Source organism: Bufo bufo, chromosome 1, assembly GCF_905171765.1.
Source record: "Bufo bufo chromosome 1, aBufBuf1.1, whole genome shotgun sequence".
NCBI classification, from domain to species: Eukaryota; Metazoa; Chordata; class Amphibia; order Anura; family Bufonidae; genus Bufo; species Bufo bufo.
The window spans coordinates 77,554,961-77,575,294 of record NC_053389.1 but is presented as its reverse complement, the minus strand read 5'-3'; the positions used below and the strand labels follow the sequence as shown (position 1 = coordinate 77,575,294).

General features: G+C 42.5%; 1 protein-coding gene across 1 annotated transcript in view; it reads left to right on the top strand.

Annotated features, from left to right (window-relative positions):
* Positions 1-20,334, top strand: part of SIK2 (salt inducible kinase 2) — a 178,722-nt gene that overhangs the window by 42,923 nt on the left and 115,465 nt on the right. Inside the window, exons 2-3 of the mRNA XM_040426467.1 lie at positions 17,478-17,594; positions 19,890-19,953. Of these exons, the coding sequence (XP_040282401.1) occupies positions 17,478-17,594; positions 19,890-19,953 (181 nt within the window). The remainder of the gene's footprint in view (positions 1-17,477; positions 17,595-19,889; positions 19,954-20,334) is intronic.

The following is a 20,334-nucleotide window of genomic DNA, read 5'->3' as shown; positions in this document are numbered from 1 at the left end:
ACTAATTGCATAGCATGTGGAGTGGCGTAAACTTCTAAATTTTGTAAGCTTTAGATTGGCAGGTTTAAATGACAATTTTGGACTAGCCAACCATCCAATGTGTACCAAGGCCTCTTCCCCGACAGCATCCATCGTAGTCCCCTCTCCCAATTCAGAACACATGCGTGCTCCACTGAGCATACATGTGATTTGGGGGAGAGGGGGGGCAAGATGGATAGTTGTCACCCATTAGCTATAGTATATAAAATATTTGTCCAGCATTAAAGAATATTATCCTCCAAGGTAGGCCATCAAGGATAAACGCTTATCTTTGAAAGTTGTTTATTGGACCTGGCTGTAGCCGGCTTGGCCAAATATTTGTCTTCTCCTGCCGAGACAATAGATTACTCCCCTTCAAATAAGCCAGAGCTTCAAAGTCACAACCGCAAAAGAGGTCATATTATTACGTGGATGAATTGATCTTGAAGAAGGTTAGTAATGCTCTTGACGTTATTAGCATAGTTAATATGCTCCGCAAGGCGTGGTAAAGGCCAGTATTATGATAACCCCCCCCCCCTCCCGGTATTACTGTCTGCACTTTGCGTCCGGTTCTTGTCATTTTAGTAAAATTTGGTTCCTGGCAAAGCTTAGTGAGTAACTTTGCTTCCCCAAATTTTCCTATTGTGTTCTACCATGGTGGGCAAGAAAAAATGTTTAATGGGTTTCTCTACTCTGCAAATAGACTCACGTCTGAACCGTAAAGATAGCCTTTATTCCACATTTTCCCACCTTATGCTCCTCTTCTGGGACCCTACCTTTTGGGACAAGCAATGATTACCTTCTATAGCGATTTCGGGACATTAAACGCTTAGGATTATGTTGATTTTCATTATCCTTCTACGTTAGGGAAAGCGCGTGGCTGGCATAAAATGATGTCACAGTATAAGCATTACTGCATACGATGATGTCACAGTGCAGTTATTACTGCATACGATGATGTCGCAGCATACTTTACACAGTGATCACAAAAGGTTGATCATTTTGATGTTATACAATGTGTCTTTTCCAAATGCACAGAGATATAACGTACATGTATTTGGCTGTTTTGGCACTTGTTGTTTCTGCTGAATGCCATTCAGTCCATGGCTACATTTTCAAATTCATTATATTGCGGCTCTGCTAAGTTTACAAATGGTGATTTGTTCCATCTAGAGAACATATGGTTGGCAGGAACAGGGCTAACCACCCTGTTCATCCCCTCTTGGTAGAAGTGGGCTGGTCCTACTTCCTGTTAGGAGTTCCAGTCCAGAGAGAGAAGGGAGAGGAAGCGCATGTGAGAGCTCCTTCTTTTAGGAACCAGATCTGATTCTCCTGTGAAACCATCACTATAGAGCAGTGGTGGCCCCCTGCCAGAAAATGCTAATGACGCCACCATTATGGAAGCGGTCATCAGCATGCGGGAGGCACGGGAAGGTGAGAACAGCACTGCACTGGCTGTACTCACCTTCTCTGGTCTTCTTCCGGCCCCACACTGTGTCCTGACACGTAGAGTGCCAGGACGTGGTAAGTTTTTATATTTTTTATTTTATTTGAAATGTCTGAGGCTGGGGGGGGGGGGTCTGATCTGAGGCTGGGGGAACTATTGGGGGTCTGATCTGAGGCTGGGGGGGTCTGATGGGGGCTGATCTGAGACTGGGGGTCTAATCTAAGGATGGGGAGGGTCTGATCTGATGTAGGCTGGGGGGTCTGATAGGAGGCTGATGGAGGTGGGTGGTAGATCTGAGCCTGAGAAAGGGACAAATGTAGAGACAGTTGCAAAGAAAGAGGCAGGGAGAGTGGAAGCTGGGTGAACCCCTCTCTAGACCCCCCTGGGATGAGCAGGGCTGCCATTATTGCCAAATAAAGAACTAAATATATAACATTCTCAACTTAAATATTAGACTGCTATATGTGGTCAAAATTGGGCCTGTACTATTTGTAATATATAGTGCAGGCGCCATTTTGTGCTGCAAAAATACAGTACTCTAGATTTATTTAATTGAAGCGCAATGTCTGAAAATTACCTCTAAGTCACTTATATTTTTGACCAAATATAGCCATCAAATTTTTAAGTTGAGAATTTTGTATGGCCCCCGAATGTTGTTACAAAAATCCAAATGGCCCTCGGCAGCAAAAAGGTTCCCCACCCCTGCTATAGAGAGACAAACAGATTTCAGAACACTTCCTCCAGAAAGCATCAGTGTGTCTTAGCAGCAGAGTGATCGGCAAAATCACAGCTTTACAGACACTGCTTCAAGGTGAGGGACTACAGCTGAGACACCACCACCTAGCTAACAAACATCAAGCCTGTATCACAGTGGACACCCATGTTCACAAGTTCCAGTAGATTGCCATCCAACCTGTCATGATACCTCCTCATCTGATGCCAGAATCTGCACTTTGTGTTTAATACTGCTGAATGTGCCACAAGGTATATTTTGTCCTAAAAGAGTCTTTTATACATTTACTTCTGGCCTTATTCTTCAATCTACTCGTTACTGCATCGTTCCCCACAGAGCGACAGCCTGAGGAAGTACATTGTGACACTACATCTCATCAGGGCCATTACCACTCCCATTCTCTGCATCGGTTCCACAGGGGCTCGCTGCACTTAGTCTCAACCTTCCATGTGAGTTCACCTTGGGGCCTACAGGCGGATAGGTTGTATGTAGTAATGAGAGCTAATATGGATGTGGAACCTAAGGAAACGTAGAGGATGCTCTGTGAAGACATGCACAGCATGCAGCCAGGAGATAAGGAGGAACTGCTGTGCTGAAAATTAATGAAGTATCGACCATTACCGCTGTGAAGAACATCTGCCTGCTTGTGAACTTACCTAAGGCTGGGTGCAGACAAGACGTTTAGTTTGGACAGTCATTTTCCATTAATAAGCCATAAAATATTTACAATCGAAATCAAATTAAGCACGTACATGAAGCGGTTTGACTTTAAGTAATATTTCGCCTTTTTTTAATTTTACACCTTGGGATTGTACGACTCCTTGAAATATCTTATTATAAATTTTACAGTTCTGCCGTCGCTGGAAATGAATCTTCAGCCATTAACATAGCAGTATGTTGCCATTACGACAAATTCCTCTAATCACAATGTTCTGCGTTCCGTCCAAGAGGCAGCGGGTAGAGGGAATAAATAGGCGCCTATTACAAAGCTGCGCGAATTGTTAATGCACAGCCCCAGTATATAAATAAGAGACATTGAATTGTTCATCACACCTCCATCCAGATACCCCCGCTGTGGTTGGCATTTCATGCAGAATGAGTCTGCTCGCCTGTGGAATGACTAATCCTCTATTTATTGAAAAAAGCCTTTTTATTAACTCCACAATTAATAAAAATAAATCTCTGTTAAGCCAAGAACAACCATGGATATTCATTCAATTTCTCCTTCTGTTTTATTCCTTTATCTTCCCTTTCACTTCTGTAAAAAATTAAAATTACATATATATACTGTGTGTATATTTGTGTGTGTGTGTATGTACAGTACAGACCAAAAGTTTGGACACACCTTCTCATTCAAAGAGTTTTCTTTATTTTCATGACTATGAAGGCATCAAAACTATGAATTAACACATGTGGAATTATATACATAACAAACAAGTGGGAAACAACTGAAAATATGTCATATTCTAGGTTCTTCAAAGTAGCCACCTTTTGCTTTGATTACTGCTTTGCACACTCTTGGCATTCTCTTGATGAGCTTCAAGAGGTAGTCCCCTGAAATGGTCTTCCAACAGTCTTGAAGAAGTTCCCAGAGATGCTTAGCACTTGTTGGCCCTTTTGCCTTCACTCTGCGGTCCAGCTCACCCCAAACCATCTCGATTGGGTTCAGGTCCGGTGACTGTGGAGGCCAGGTCATCTGGCGCAGCACCCCATCACTCTCCTTCATGGTCAAATAGCCCTTACTTTCAACGTTTTCCCAATTTTTCGGCTGACTGACTGACCTTCATTTCTTAAAGTAATGATGGCCACTCGTTTTTCTTTACTTAGCTGCTTTTTTCTTGCCATAATACAAATTCTAACAGTCTATTCAGTAGGACTATCAGCTGTGTATCCACCTGACTTCTCCTCAACGCCACTAATGATCCCAACCCCATTTATAAGGCAAGAAATCCCACTTATTAAACCTTACAGGGCACACCTGTGAAGTGAAAACCATTTCAGGGGACTACCTCTTGAAGCTCATCAAGAGAATGCCAAGAGTGTGCAAAGCAGTAATCAAAGCAAAAGGTGGCTACTTTGAAGAACCTAGAATATGACATATTTTCAGTTGTTTCACACTTGTTTGTTATGTATATGATTCCGCATGTGTTAATTCATCGTTTTGATGCCTTCAGTGTGAATCTACAATTTTCATAGTCATGAAAATAAAGAAAACTCTTTGAATGAGAAGGTGTGTCCAAACTTTTGGTCTGTACTGTATGTGTATGTGTGTATATATATATATATATATATATATATATATATATATATATATATATATATATATATATATATATATATATATATATATATACACTTTTTTTTTTTTTTTTTTATTATGCTGAGTTAGCTGTGAAATATATCATTATCGCAATTACATGCAACTTTTTCAATTTTATTTTATTAAAGGCAGTCTGTCAGCAGTTTTGACCTTGCTAAGCTGCTGACTGGCTGGGGAGAGCAGGACAAATGTACCAGTTGTGAGGCTTTTCTCATCAGGAGTAGCGTGACTATGAACCTTTATTCTGCAGGTGGAGCTTCATTGTGAAGTGCTGTCTGCATTGAGCTGCTTCAGAATTTCTCTCTTCGGAGTGACAGCTGTAGCATCCAACCAGGAGACCACTGCAGCTGTCACTCGGAGCACAGGGGAGGGGCTGTGCAACAGCTCAATGCACAGAACACTTCACAGTGAAGCTCCGCCTCCTTGGCACTTCCCAGGCAGAATAAAACTTCATATTCACATGACTCCTGATGAGAGAGGCTCCAGAAAGGTAATGGAATTGGTAAAGCTTAGTAGTTTCTCCTTTAGTACACCACCAGGAAAATTGTCTAGTTATCAATTCCCTAGTATTGTATTATCAGATTCTTCTTCCTGTTGTCCCTGATGCTACCCCAAAAACCATGTAAAATGCTGTAAGGACTTTGTGTATTAATCTAAATAAGCATAAAAGCATGGAATAGACAATACAGAATATAAGGTGTGGAGCGGGTAGAGGAAAAGGTAGGAAGCCAGATCAGGAACTGACGTGCACATCAATGAGTGCATGTAAAGTTTTATTTGGGTGGAGAGGCCCTTTAACCCGCTAAGGGCACAGCCACCTCTTGCTGCATATAGTCTGTACCTAAACACGTTGCCTACCTGTGCGGTGTAGTAGGGTTTATATACAGGCAGCTGTCAGATTGTAAAGTTAGATTATGACCCCTGCACCAACTGAATTGATCAAAGAATAGCTTTTATGTGTGGAATTTTTCAACTTTACAAAGTGGACTAGCAGAATGACATGCATTCCAGGTATAGTCACAGGTTCTGCTCATTACAGGGTTGTCATATCCCACCCTGGAATCTGCGTAGGCAATACTGAGCACAGAGGGGATATTTGAGCAGCTCATGACAATGCTACTAGTGAATAGCGCACTTCCTGCGGCATGGCTGCCGCTAGGCATCTTGGAGGCAGCAGGTTTAAAGGGAACCCGGGGGGCCACTAAACCGCCAGCATGCCGTTATGCAGCTGGAGGTTCAGGTTTCTGAATCCAGTTTTTTCGGGATTAGCTAGAAAAGAAATTGGTACTGGCTACAGATTAAACCGGGTCTCTTCCCCAACGGCTTTAGGCGCTTACACATTGCACCTATGAGGCTGAGGGCGGTGCACCTCTATTTACTGTGCATGCGTATTCAAGTAAGGTGTACTGTTCTCCACCATCAGCCCGATGCCGCTGGAGTCCCAGATTCATCTTCAGCCATTAGTCACTTTGTTTTCTAGCTATTTCCGAAAGGGTCGGTTTCATAGGTGTAGCTTTAGGAAAGTTATACCCTAGCTGCATAATGGCATGCTGGTAGTTTAGTGGCCCCGTAGTTGGGGACAGGTTATTCACCCCTTTACAAGTGATTTCCTATCTTTACCTCTGATTGGCGAAGGTGTGACGTGTCACCGATCAGATAGTGTTGGCCTATCACGAGGATAGGTAATCACTTGTAAGGAGTAGACAACCCCTTTGAATCAGCAGCATATAGAACATTTTATATACTTTAGGGCAGGGCTCAGCAACCTCAGGCACTCGCAGGTGTTGTGAAACTACATCTCCCATCATGCCCACTTGCTTGGCTACTCTGTGAAAGGAGCATGCTGGGAGTTGTAGTTTCACAACAACTGGAGGGCCGAAGGTTGCGGATTCTTGCTTTAGGGTTTGTGGAGTGAGAGGTTTTCTATAATTTTGCAGTGTAGTTATTGTATTTGTTGAATATATTTCCCAACGTTTCCGGTTTCCCTGCGATACTACAGCTCCTAGCAGATGCTTTGCGTCAGGAATGGGCAGTAATATCTCGTCATTGGTTATTTTAGTTTGATGTCCTATTTCTGGACAGAACAGAATACATTGTCCGCGACATTAATGATCTGCCCGGGGTGACGAAATGTTTACTCATTTTCGGCCGCTATCTCGTCTGCTTTAAACTACTGAGGTCACAGGAAGTCATCATTTTCCAAAAAGTGACTTGTTAGCATTTCACAACAGAGGTCATTTGTTCTTCTTTACAGTGAGCGGCTGGAATCAGTCTGCTGTGTTCTTCCTCTACATTTCGAGTATGTAGTATTATTTCTTTTACGTGCCATCATGGCCTATTCCAACCTTACAACTAACTAACATCTACTAACTTCTATGTATGAAGTCAATATTAAATCCCCAGGGCCATATTTTTGTAATTTTTTCATGTTAAATTTTTTTTACGCAGTGTAACGTATAAGGGTGAAATCTTTAGAGAATCTACAGCACAATCAAAACCCACACGTAACTCTTGCTGTTGTTGCGGTGCATTTACTGCAGATTTACCGTAACAGCCCGATCGTCACGTCTGTGTTGGCAGCGACCACAACAATATGGCAGTCAGTCACCTTTTTTTCATCCTTACCCATTACCCAAGGATACCCATCCTGTAGTTACACACGCTTAGGTTAATACCACACAGTATTCAACTTGGCACATAAACATGCCTGTTTAGATAGGATGATGAGAGTAGTATTCTCTGGACAGCACTGGATAATGTTGGTGGAATATCCGAAAATTTAATTAATCTCTGAGCTATGGGGCGCAATCTATATTTTGTTTCACTCTGGCCACCAGTCCTCAGAATACGCGGACACTTCCTTTTCTGTAGCGATCACTTCTCAGCAGTCCTCTCATCATATCTATGGCAGGATTTTAACAAAATGTATCACCTCACCTGCATCTAGATACTACCGGATCCATCATTTACAATGGGTAATGATCACAGCCCACCTCCTCCCCCTCCCTGCACAATGACGTTTGTGCAGGTCATACAGCAGGCCTGCAACACTCTCCCATAGAGTCATCTCAAGTCAACAGTTTTCTATAGTCCATGTGGCTACTGTAAAGCATATCTGTTCTTAACAGCAGCGCAGGCAAGATGACCGCCCTCCTAACTACATACAGAAAGTAAAAACAAAATCTCAGCCAATTTTTAAATTTTCATAAAAAAGAACGTGTCAATTTTTTTTTTTTATATATATAGGTGTGCATTCCCTTAATGTTGCATCTGTTAAGCATATTTCAATATATTATGTTCATAGTATGCCTTCGGTTGACGAGGGGTAATGGAAAAAAAACTGTTCCTTCAAGCTGGGTGCCATAGTTTTATGTTTGCCGACACTACATGGTAAGTGAATGTAGAGCGTTAGTTACTAAGGTCATTAGGAGTATAGCAATGTCATCATGTGAGCCTTGCAAAACCAACATGAAGGAGCCAAAGCAAGTCTTAACAAAGCCGTGTTGTTTGCTTTATTATTATTTATTAACCCTCATTATTTAACCACAAGGCCTTTTCTCCTGCGTTTTGGCCGCCTGCTCAGTTCGTTTTTGGAAGCGGCAGCATGGAAGAGCGTGAATGAGCTGGAATGTAATGATTGCAAGGCCGGCTTAGCTCCAGACTAGGAATCAAACCATTGGGAAACGTCCTAGCTGTAGTCACCGTGCCAGGACTTTAACGTACTGGAGCAAACAGGCTTCATTTCTGCAACAACGTAGGACATGTATTTAGGCAACATGCTGCTGATTACTGGCAAACATTCCTGTTCGGGAAATCAATTAATTTGGGCTTATTGTTCTGCAGTTCTGTTGCTTATAGGTGGTCGTTACATAACTCTGCAAAATAAAACCGCGTTATTGTGCTGTGTTACTTTACCTCTCTCCAGTTTGGGACCAGACCTATAAGTATTTCCCCTTCCCATACTGGAGAGCAACCAGAAACTTTCAGGGCCGGTGTGAAGTGTAGACAGCTGCCTTGTCCACCATTGAGATGGGCATTATTTAGGCCAATTGAAAGCTAAGTCCATACAGCTGATAATGCTATAAGGGTTTGGGTCCGATGTGTGCTTTTCTTGGTGGACCCGTGGCGCCTGTCATGCAGATATATGGTACAGTGGCCTGCCTACTCAGCAAAGGAGAAATGTACAAGTCGGAAGGAAAATAAGGACTATGTATTATAAACGTAACCTAACCCAAGAAGACTAAGGTTTGGTTGGGAAGGACCCATTGATTTGAGTGGTCACTTTGTAATTCCTAGTTTCCCCAGTGGTGGTGCTGCTGCAGGAAATTTAAGCACTGTCTGTTTTCCCCACATATTACAGCTGATCGCTGAGGATCCTAAGAAGGGCACATGTAGATTATCATCACCTCCATCAAGTCCTTATAACAAGTAGGGATAATTTAAAGGGGTTATCCCATAAGTAATGTAAAAAATTAAAATCATACATAGACTAATACAAACCGGATTCCAAAAAAGTTGGGACACTAAACAAATTGTGAATAAAAACTGAATGCAATGATGTGGAGATGGCAAATGTCAATATTTTATTTGTAATAGAACGTAGATGACAGATCAAACGTTTAATCCGAGTAAATGTATCATTTTAAAGGAAAAATACGTTGATTCCAATTTTCACGGTGTCAACAAATCCCAAAAAAGTTGGGACAAGTAGCAATAAGAGGCTGGAAAAAGTAAATTTGAGCATAACTAAGAGCTGGAAGACCAATTAACACTAATTAGGTCAATTGGCAACATGATTGGGTATAAAAAGAGCTTCTCAGAGTGGCAGTGTCTCTCAGAAGCCAAGATGGGTAGAGGATCACCAATTCCCACAATGTTGCGCAGAAAGATAGTGGAGCAATATCAGAAAGGTGTTACCCAGCGAAAAATTGCAAAGACTTTGCATCTATCATCATCAACTGTGCATAACATCATCCGAAGATTCAGAGAATCTGGAACAATCTCTGTGCGTAAGGGTCAAGGCCGTAAAACCATACTGGATGCCCGTGATCTCCGGGCTCTTAAACGACACTGCACCACAAACAGGAATGCTACTGTAAAGGAAATCACAGAATGGGCTCAGGAATACTTCCAGAAACCATTGTCAGTGAACACAATCCACCGTGCCATCCGCCGTTGCCAGCTGAAACTCTACAGTGCAAAGAAGCCATTTCTAAGCAAGATCCACAAGCTCAGGCGTTTTCACTGGGCCAGGGATCATTTAAAATGGAATGTGGCAAAATGGAAGACTGTTCTGTGGTCAGACGGGTCACGATTCGAAGTTCTTTTTGGAAATCTGGGACGCCATGTCATCCGGACCAAAGAGGACAAGGACAACCCAAGTTGTTATCAACGCTCAGTTCAGAAGCCTGCATCTCTGATGGTATGGGGTTGCATGAGTGCGTGTGGCATGGGCAGCTTGCATGTCTGGAAAGGCACCATCAATGCAGAAAAATATATTCAGGTTCTAGAACAACATATGCTCCCATCCAGACGTCATCTCTTTCAGGGAAGACCCTGCATTTTTCAACAAGATAATGCCAGACCACATTCTGCATCAATCACAACATCATGGCTGCGTAGGAGAAGGATCCGGGTACTGAAATGGCCAGTCTGCAGTCCAGATCTTTCACCTATAGAGAACATTTGGCGCATCATAAAGAGGAAGGTGCAACAAAGAAGGCCCAAGACGATTGAACAGTTAGAGGCCTGTATTAGACAAGAATGGGAGAGCATTCCTATTTCTAAACTTGAGAAACTGGTCTCCTCGGTCCCCAGACGTCTGTTGAGTGTTGTAAGAAGAGGGGAGATGCCACACAGTGGTGAAAATGGCCTTGTCCCAACTTTTTTGGAATTTGTTGACACCATGAAATTCTGATTCAACATAATTTTCCCTTAAAATTGTACATTTTCTCAGTTTAAACTTTTGTTCCGTGATTTATGTTCTATTCTGAATAAAATATTAGAAGTTGGCACCTCCACATCATTGCATTCAGTTTTTATTCACTATTTGTATAGTGTCCCAACTTTTTTGGAATCTGGTTTGTATATGACAACCTCTTTCCAACAAAGCTAGAACCAGCCCCGTACCTCACATGGATCCAGAGTTCTTCCCATTCATTGCTCCAGTTGTTCTGCTTAGGGTTGTGACTTTTCTGCTGCATCTGGGGGGCAGTGGAAGGTTGGAACGGAGCGTGTGCTTCCATCTCAGTGAGCAGGACAGAGAAATTAGAAAAAGAGGAAACAGTAGGTGGTGCTATACTAATAGGTTTCATTGAATAACACTATAGCTATAATACATGTTTAATTAGATTCAGATCCAGGTGCTATAGACTATTTTTATCGTGGGACAACCCCTTTAAAGCAGACAGCGGAGGATCATGACCCGTAGAGAAATTAATCTGAATATTAAATGGGCAATTACATTATTAGGCATCCAACAATTTAACATATTGAACTTTAGGGACCAATTGTATATGGGGGGTTATCAAACCCCTGTCATGGGCACTCGAGAGCTTGTCTCTCCCCAGAACATTATTCTGGTGGGTTCGAATGATCATGCCTCCACCTCTGTTGCTAGTTGGCTCCATATTGTCAGTAGTACACCTCTATGACTGCCCACGTTTTGTCATGTGACAGTGCCGTTCTGTGTGGCCTACTATGTGTTAAGACCACGTATTATATTACTTTTAGTCCTCCTATAGGATTGAGTGGTACTATAGGTTTATCCATGGTAACTTTTGTTTTTTATGTAGTTGTAAAAAAAAAAAGAAACATTGTCGTGTAAACCTTCCTTATAAAGTTGCATGACGGCGCAGCACATGGGGTCGTCTGTTTTATGGTATGTAACGGCAATTTACCTTGACAGTATTCCTCAACTTGCAGTCAGCACGGAAAGAAGTAATGATTTTTGTGGCAAATGAAGATGGTTTATGTTGTCCTGTAAGGAATGATTGGTAAAGACAGGCCTTTAATAGCAGAACGGAAAGCGGTATGTCACTGAAGTTGTAGCCGATATGAATGGGCATGCCAGGTAGATGGATGGCGGCACTGGATGGTAGCTGTCAGGATAATAAAGAAGTGAACATAAAATAGCTGTGTATACAATATGTGCGTGTGCCAAGAACAAAATCATTCTGTCTTCCATCACGGAGACGGTGGTACTCTCTATATAACGAGAACTTGGAGTGAAAGATGGGAACCGGCCAAAAAAACCTGGTAGGCAGAAATGAGGGCACCAGATTAGTAATGGCGAGCCGTGTCGTTTTAATAGGCTGCTTATGTGTTTTTTTTTTTGTTTTTTTTTAATAGATGTTATAATACAAAAATACGGACTAGTCACAGTGTGTTCTCTTTTCCTGACCTGATAAGGACATATTGTACACTCACTACAATTATATAACACAATTTGCAACCGGTCAATTATGTTTTTGAATTGTCTGACTCGATTTCTGTGAATGAGCACAAAAAGTGACCTAAATTATGTAACAAAAAAAATATAATCTTTGCGGTATTAGATCTGCCCTCTCTTTATTGGCAGCCGACGTGATATTTTGACCACGACTGGTATTTCTGTCCCCATAAGAGGATATTACTCCTTATGAGAAACTGATTATGTATCAGATGGATTAACCCTTTCTACCCCGGGCCAGTTTTTACCTTCCTGATCAGGACATGTTTTGCAAATCTGACATGTGTCGCTTTATATGGTAATAACTTTGGAACACTTTTAGGTATCCAAGCCATTCTGACACTGTTCTCGAGTCTTTGCCTCTGCTCCGCTAAACATATGACATGTCCTATCTTTTGGTATATTTTGCAGATCATGAACCCATTTGAGTCAGTGGGTCCGCACCTCAAAATGGAGTTCACACGGCCGGTGGCCTTTTATTGCGGACCACTATTTGCGGTCCGCAACGCGGGCACGGGGGCCATACGCTGGTATGAATGGACCCTTAAAGGCTATGTACACCTTCGAAGGCAATTTTTTTTAATGATTGCATGGTACTCATTTTGGGCATTTTTTTCAATTAGTCTTTAATTAAAATATTGAGCCGTTCTTTCACAAAGGGTTAACTGTTTGTCGAGCTGTGTGACTGGTACATTCACTCTGTGCTGTCATCTAATAACCCTTATCTCTAAACTACTGAGAGGTCATAAACACTTATTTAAGCCACATTCTTATCAGTAAGAGAAGAACTGAGCTATGAGTGCTTATAAGGTCAGAGAGCAGAGATGCTCCCCAACTGACGGAAAAGACAGAAAATCCAAAGGGTGCTACTAGAGCTTCTCAATTCTGTACAGAAAAAGGGTTCCATATTTTTAAGAAAGACAAATAAAAAAATTAATTTTTAGCTCAAAATGAGTACAATACAATAGTAATAAAATTGCCCCCAAAGGTGTACATAACCTTTTAAGTGGAACGTTTTTAGGATTCAGGAAGGCATCATTTGGCATGACATAGCAAAATGCTCTACCTCGGTATATGGTTATTATGTTTCAACAAAGTAGATGTAGTACCAAAGAAGACGAACCAAACCACATGCAACAGAAATAAGTGCTGCTTTCTGATGACTTCAGTCATGCAGTTGTTATTTTTACATTGCCCCGAAACAAACCTTAATACATTTTTAAAGGAAATCCAGCTTCTAATGTATAAAATGAATATTTTAAGGTTTTATCTTGATTTTTGTTAAACCCATCAGCTTGCGCTCAAATTTTTATTTTTTTCTATGTGGATCCTGAATTTCATATTGTTCAAACTTTTAAGTGTTGAATTTGAATATACCGTTACGTATAAACTTTCTCTTCCTATGAGTTCTTCGTTTGCTGTGTAATCTAGTGTCTGGACGTGAACAGCCAGGCGCTGTATTCGGTCAGTTTCATAGACATTGAATGGAGTGGACGAGTGTCTGCGTGACCACTGCTCTATTCAGACTCTTGGGGAACTTTCTACCAGGTCTAGTGATCGGTGGCTGTCCCAATGATCATACATTTATCACTTACCCCCCCCCCCCCTTCCCCTTGGCCAGACCTGTAAATGGAAGCTTACTTACCTACTTCCCAGTGCTTGCTCATCTCTCCTTCTTCAGGCCTGGGCTTCTCCTTTGAGCACCCTCGATGTCAACATCTGGCTGCAGCAATATCAAACCGATCAGTGGCCGCGGCAGAGACTGCATCCCCTTGAGTCTTGTTACTATGTGTGAGACTCGTGAAGTAAGGGGAGCTTGACACCTCCACTGCCAGTGATTGCCTGCAGACATGTACAGCTAGGGAGCCCAGAGGAGCAGCCCAAGCCTGGAGGAGGAGAAGGAGCGGGGAGCCAGTGCCAGGGGCAGGTAAGTAAGCTTTCGGCCAAACGGGGTGGGGGGAGAGGGTTGCCAAATTCCCGCCTTCCCCATTCTTGTGCAACCCCTTTAAGAAACCTGCCATTCTCCAAGGCCAATTTCAGGTGGCCATGGTGTGGTCACATTTGATCATCTGTGTTACACCCAGACTAACCATGGTTCTACTAGTTCACTGTAGGTATCCATATAAGTTCTGTTCAGTAGAACTACAGGGGAGTAGAGGAACAGCTTATCTATAACATGGTTGTCCATGGACATCCAACAGTTGATGGATTTTAATCGCTGACATAGGATAGTGGGGGCTTTGCTGCCTGCTACAATAGTTGAGATCACAAGGTTTGGTTGGTCTTCAGCAGATGTTATATATAAGATATAAGGAAGACCAAAACTATGAGATAGGAGATTTATAAGCTTTGTGGTCCTGAAAGTCAGGACTGTTGTCCTTCGGCCATAGGGTAATCCTTGCTGTATTAAAGCAATCTCCATCACTAGGCATGTGATTACATTTTCTGTGCCCAGGCGTTCTTCTTTATTCATACAGCAAGACAAGTGAAGTGTTCTTATCAAGATGGCGTGACGGGTACTCCATTCCAATGTAGTCCTCTGTGAGGACCTTTAAGACATTTTTATGATACGCTATATTATGCTGGAAGTGTGTCATTTCTCAGTTGTCTGGTTATTCTTCTGTTTCTTTGCGTTCAGTGACCTCTGGAAAACACTGACTTTAGATGATAGTCAGTGTTCTCCAGTATGTCAGATTGAGACTCATTTGATGTCAACGAAAGGTTAAAAGAAACTCGCTAGGGATAAAAAGTGTGTCCTGGAGGAATCCTGTGCGGTGCGGGAGTAATCGGGTTGTCTGTCGCAATCCCTCTGCTTCCCTGCCAGCTGTCGCTGCCTCCCGGAGGAGATGAATATAATTCTGAGAGAGCTTGAATCATGAAATGTCAGCAGCTTTATTCATGGTGAATGTGCGTAGCAACCCAGGCTCTTGCCATGCTCAGCGAGTTCACATACAGCTTACCTCTTATAGAGGACTGTAGAGGCTGGGGTGTAGATGTAGGAGGTTGTGTAGCATTGTGAGGCTCACCTACAGCGAGGTCGGTCAACATTGTGTATGTCAAACCACTAGAGGAGGTAGTACGGTCTTATGTGTATGAGACCATACACACAGGTGTGGGGCGCTGTTCACGTCTAAAAAATTACTAAGGTAGGGTGCTCTAAATAAGACTTTCCAAGTTCCAAACTGATTGTAGCCTGTATGACTCCTCATAGGTTATAGTGATGGGTGGCAGATTTTTGTTGCTGAAATTTTGCAACTGAAAATTTTCTGTACATCTCAATATGGTTTTCTTCAGGCTCCATTTAGATGGATGGAACCAGTGGTGCATCCAGTCTTTCTGCAGCCTGAGGCGCTAACTGAAATGACGCATGACAAATTCTCAACCTAACCTCTTCCCTCCAGCCTTAGGGCTCATTCAGACGGCCGTATGCTGTCGGCAAAAATGCGGATCCGTTCTTTTTGCGAATTAGATGCTTTCCCATTCACTTCTATGGGGCCTTTTCTTCCATTGCACAACTCGTCAAAACAAATGAAACATGTCCTATACTTGTCAATGAAAATCAGGACATGGCCCCATTGAAGTCTATGGGTCAGCAAAAAAAAAACAGAATCCAATCAGTTTTTTTGCGGATATGCTAAACTATCCGCAAAAAAAAATGATCGGCATTTTTGCGTACAGCATACGACCGTCTGAATGAGACCTTATTGTTAAAGGCATGCTTGGAAAATATTATACAGTGATCCCTCAAGATACAATGGCCTCGGGATACAATATTTTCAACATACAATGTTCTTTGTTCTTTTCTGGGCAATCGTACATTGAAACCAGACTCGACATACAATGCCTCAGACTCAGATCCAACCCATCAAGGCCACTTCTTTGGTAGAATAGCCGTATTAGTTGCTAGTTAGCAGATAATCCTGACTGTTTTATATGTCTTAGTTATCTGCTTATTTTTCTTTAATCTTCATTTTCTCTTATCTTGGATGACATTTTGGGGCTTTGGAACCGATTACTCAACTTACAATGGTTTCAACATACAATGGTTGTCCTGGAACCAATTAATATTGTAACTTGAGGGACCGCAGTATATAGTGCTACAAAAAGTACTGGTTAATGTAGCAATACAGTTGAATATGCAGAGATGATCTCTTCCTCAATGAAAGCACTCAATGCCCAAGGTCTTTCCGCTACCCCCTACCTAATGCTGCCTGAGGCGATCGCCTCACCTCGCCTCATTGGCGGTGCACCCCTGGATGGAGCAGTCGCAGAAATGCATACAAGTCTGCATTAGAAGTAGTCCACAAAAGGACCACACATTAGGACTATGTCGTCCTACAGTAAACTGGATGCAACTGTGTACCAACAGGGCAGAAAACCTCATGTGATAAGGCTTTGTCACTACTAAATACACATCTGTGGTATCATGCCCATATAATAAAGCTAACATGTTGTTATTTACACTGACCCCTGAACAGCGTAAGAATACGAAAAGTGCCTACCCCCATTCAAAAAAAGGTTAATCAGTAAGTTCCATGTACCCAAAATAATACCAATGAAACCACATCTTATTCCGCAAAAAATAATCCTGTATACGGCTACATCGGTGGAAAGATGAATTTGTTCTGAACTTCTGACCCTTGGAATGTAAAAAAATTGTTTTTGCACGAGGCATGCTATAGTGCAAAAGTAGTAAAAAACAAATAAAACTATACTTACTTAGCACCGCTGTAAACATACTGACCCATACAATAAAAGTAACACGCTTATTATGATGCTCGTTGAGCGTCGTAAAATCTAAAGTGCGAAAGACAATAGTGTAATAACTTTTTTTTTATCCATTACCACATGCCAAAAACATAATAAAAGTCAATGAATACGTTGTTTGTACTCCAAAATGGTGTCTCTAAAAACTAGAGTTTGATAGAAATTAAAATTGCCAGAAAAAAAAAATTATCCAAAAGAAATCGTATATGTGATGTCCTTTATTTTGAAAATAATTGCGATTTTGCCCAGCCCCACCCGTATTCTGGTTTCATTGTATTAAGTAATATTACGCTCAATTCTGGGCCCACACTCTTGGCGCTTGGGCTCTGCTTTTGAAACGCAAAGCATCGGCACATGCTCGGGATCGGGCATTGTTAGCACTTCCTCTTCAGAGCCCAGCTCCCGCCCCTTCCTTCTAGCGCTCCGGGGGAGGTGAGCGCTCGTTATGTGGCCTTGCATCGGCAGAATTGTAAGCGCTAATTCTTTTCACGGGTGTAACTTTATCCTGGTCTAATATGAAATGTAGTTTGACGTTCTGAAACATTTAAGTGTGACAGATGTGCAAAAGTAGAGGGGGCAGGTCCTTTTTCGCAGCACTGTTCGGCACAGATGGCTTGTGCAAATGAAAGAGAAGAGTCATTTGAGGGCGTTATTGGCAGATCCATTTCGTAATGCTGTTAGAATTAAATTAAGCGTGAGTCTTGTCCGCTGGCTAATGCTCCGTATTCTGTTGACTCTACAGGTGGCAATAAAGATTATTGACAAGTCTCAGCTGGATGCTGTAAACTTGGAAAAAATCTACAGAGAAGTACAAATCATGAAGATGCTGGATCATCCCCACATTATCAAGCTTTATCAGGTGAGCATACAGTGTACGTTGCGTTAAGGGCTCATGCAACCCGCAGTGTAAGGGCTCATGCACACAAACTTAAGGGCTCCGGGCACTGGCCGCGTGCACTCCGTGCTGCGGATGCGGACCCATTGACTTTAATGGGTCCGCGATCCGCAAGATACGGTCAAAGATAAAGCACTGATCTGGAGCCCGCCGAAACACGACAAAGTACTTCCATGGGCTTTCGAGTTTGTGCCTCTGCGCTGCAAAAGATAAGACCTATCTTTTGCCGTATCTTGCGGATCGCAGACCCATTCAAGTCAATGGGTCCACATCTGCAGCATGGAGTGCACGTGCCGTTTCCCGTGCGTTGCAGACCGCAGCACAGGCACAGAGCCCTTACGTTTGTCGGCATGAGCCCTAATACAGTACCAGCAATGTGAATGAGATTTGTAACATGGTAACAGTTTATAAGGCTAAAAAAAGACATCTGTCCATCCAGTTCGGCCTTGTATTTTTTTCCGTGCAGAAATTGACCTGCCGTGCGGCTTTAGAAATTTGCAACATGTTGTTTCTGCGGATCTTTAGGCAGGTTTTGCCTGAGATCAGGGAAAAACCACACCAAAATCTGCAAGTAACACGGATTTTGGTGTGGAAACATGAAAATCAGTGTGGAAATTTTGTTTGTAAACCTGCACCACTGTGCTCTATGATTTTGATATTGATGGCCTAGCCTCAAGATACGTCATCAATATCTGATTGGTGGGGGTCCGACACCTGTCATCTTCACCAATCAGAAGACGGGCTGTCGCCTTAGATGCGCCTTCTTGTACCATTATTATGCCTCAACTTTTACGTACAAAAGGGTCTCTCCCTGCACCACATCTTGTGCAGGTCTAATCTGTCTGGGTAAATTTACACCATCTTTAGGATTAGTAAATCTGTCCCCATGCGGTTCATCTGTTCTTCCCTAAAAACCACCCCAATTTGCAGCAAAATACTTAAAGGGACACTGACAGGGCCAAAAAGCATATTTAGGTATATATATGACATTACAGGTTTTATAAAGTGTATTAGAATCATCTAAGTATCCCCCCTGTCCACCTTATAACTACAGTAAAATGAAGTTTTATAACCTGCTTGAATCGTGTTCAATCTGCCCAAGGGGCGGCGTTTCTTCTCAACTTGCGCCCAGCCAGCCTCGCCACAACTGCCGTTTGAAGCGCCGCCCAGCTCATCAATATTCACTTCGCTGGGCGGCTACTAGTTTCCCCGACTCAAGATCCGGCGCATGCCCAATACAATACTATGGGCATCGTCCTCCGGCTCATCTTCAGCGCATGCACCCAGCACCCTCACTGGCCGGGATCGCATCGCGCCTGCGCACAATCTGATTCTTGGGCATGCGCCGGATCTTGCGTCGGGGAAACTAGTAGCCGCCCAGCGAAGTGAATATTGATGAGCTGGGCGGCGCTTCAAACGGCAGTTGGGGAGCGGCTGGCTGGGCGCAAGGAAGAAACGCCGCCCCTTGGGCAGATTGAACACAATTCAAGCAGGTTATAAAACTTCATTTTACTGTATTTATAAGGTGTACAGGGGGGATACTTAGATGATTCTAATAGACTTTATAAGACCTGTACTGTCATATATATACCTAAATATGCTTATTGGGCCTGTCAGTGTCCCTTTAAGCTTTGCCAAGTGGCACACTACCGAGTAAGGCCTCTTTCACACGACCGTATGGCTTTTTCAGTGTTTTGTGGTCCGTTTTTCATGGAACCGTTGTTCCATTTTTTGTTTCTGTTCCGTTTTTCCGTTCTGTATTTCTGTATGGCATATACAGTATACAGTAATTACATAGAAAAAATTGGGCTGGGCAAAAAAGTTTCAATAGATGGTTCCGCAAAAACATAACGGATACGGAAGACATACGGATGCATTTCCGTATGTGTTCCGTTTTTGTGTTTTTTTGCGGACCCATTGACTTGAATGGAGCCACAGAACGTGATTTGAGGGCAATAATAGGACATGTTCTATCCTTCAACGGAACGGAAATACGGAAACAGAATGCATACAGAGTACATTCCGTTTTTTTTTGCGGAACCATTGAAATGAATGGTTCCGTATACGCAACGCAAAAAACGGCCCGTAAGCAGAAAAAAACAAAAACGGTTGTGTGAAAGAGGCCTAAGAGTGCGGCCGAATTGTGGAGGTGCTTTTGAGGTGTAGAGCATGCAAGTGATTGAATATAGAGTGATGCAAATATTATGATTCTAAAGAAAAAAACATTTTCAAACACATTTTTTTCATTTTCTGTGGTAGGTTATGGAAACCAAAAACATGCTTTATCTTGTCACAGAATATGCCAAAAACGGAGAGATATTCGGTAAGTGCGATCTTGTTCATTCAGTGCCTACTATTGGGATCTGCTGAGTGTATGAAGACAGGGGCCTATTACACCGCACAATGTTCATGCCAATTGTCAGGAGCAAGCTTTTATAGGAACGCTCATTCCCATTAATAAGTCCGTATAATCGAGAGCCGATCGGCTCGAATTGTTGGCTGATGGGCATCTTTTATCAGGATGAAAGATGCCTGATTATTGGCATTGCATCTCCATGTGTAATCAGGGATGTGCTGCCGATAATCAACAGAACTAAAGGAGGGAGGAATGACTCTCCTTTAGTTCAGTTTGCATCGGCCTGTGTAGTCAGGCTAGTGTAAACGAGCGCCGATGGATATGTTGTTATCTATCATTGCTTGCACC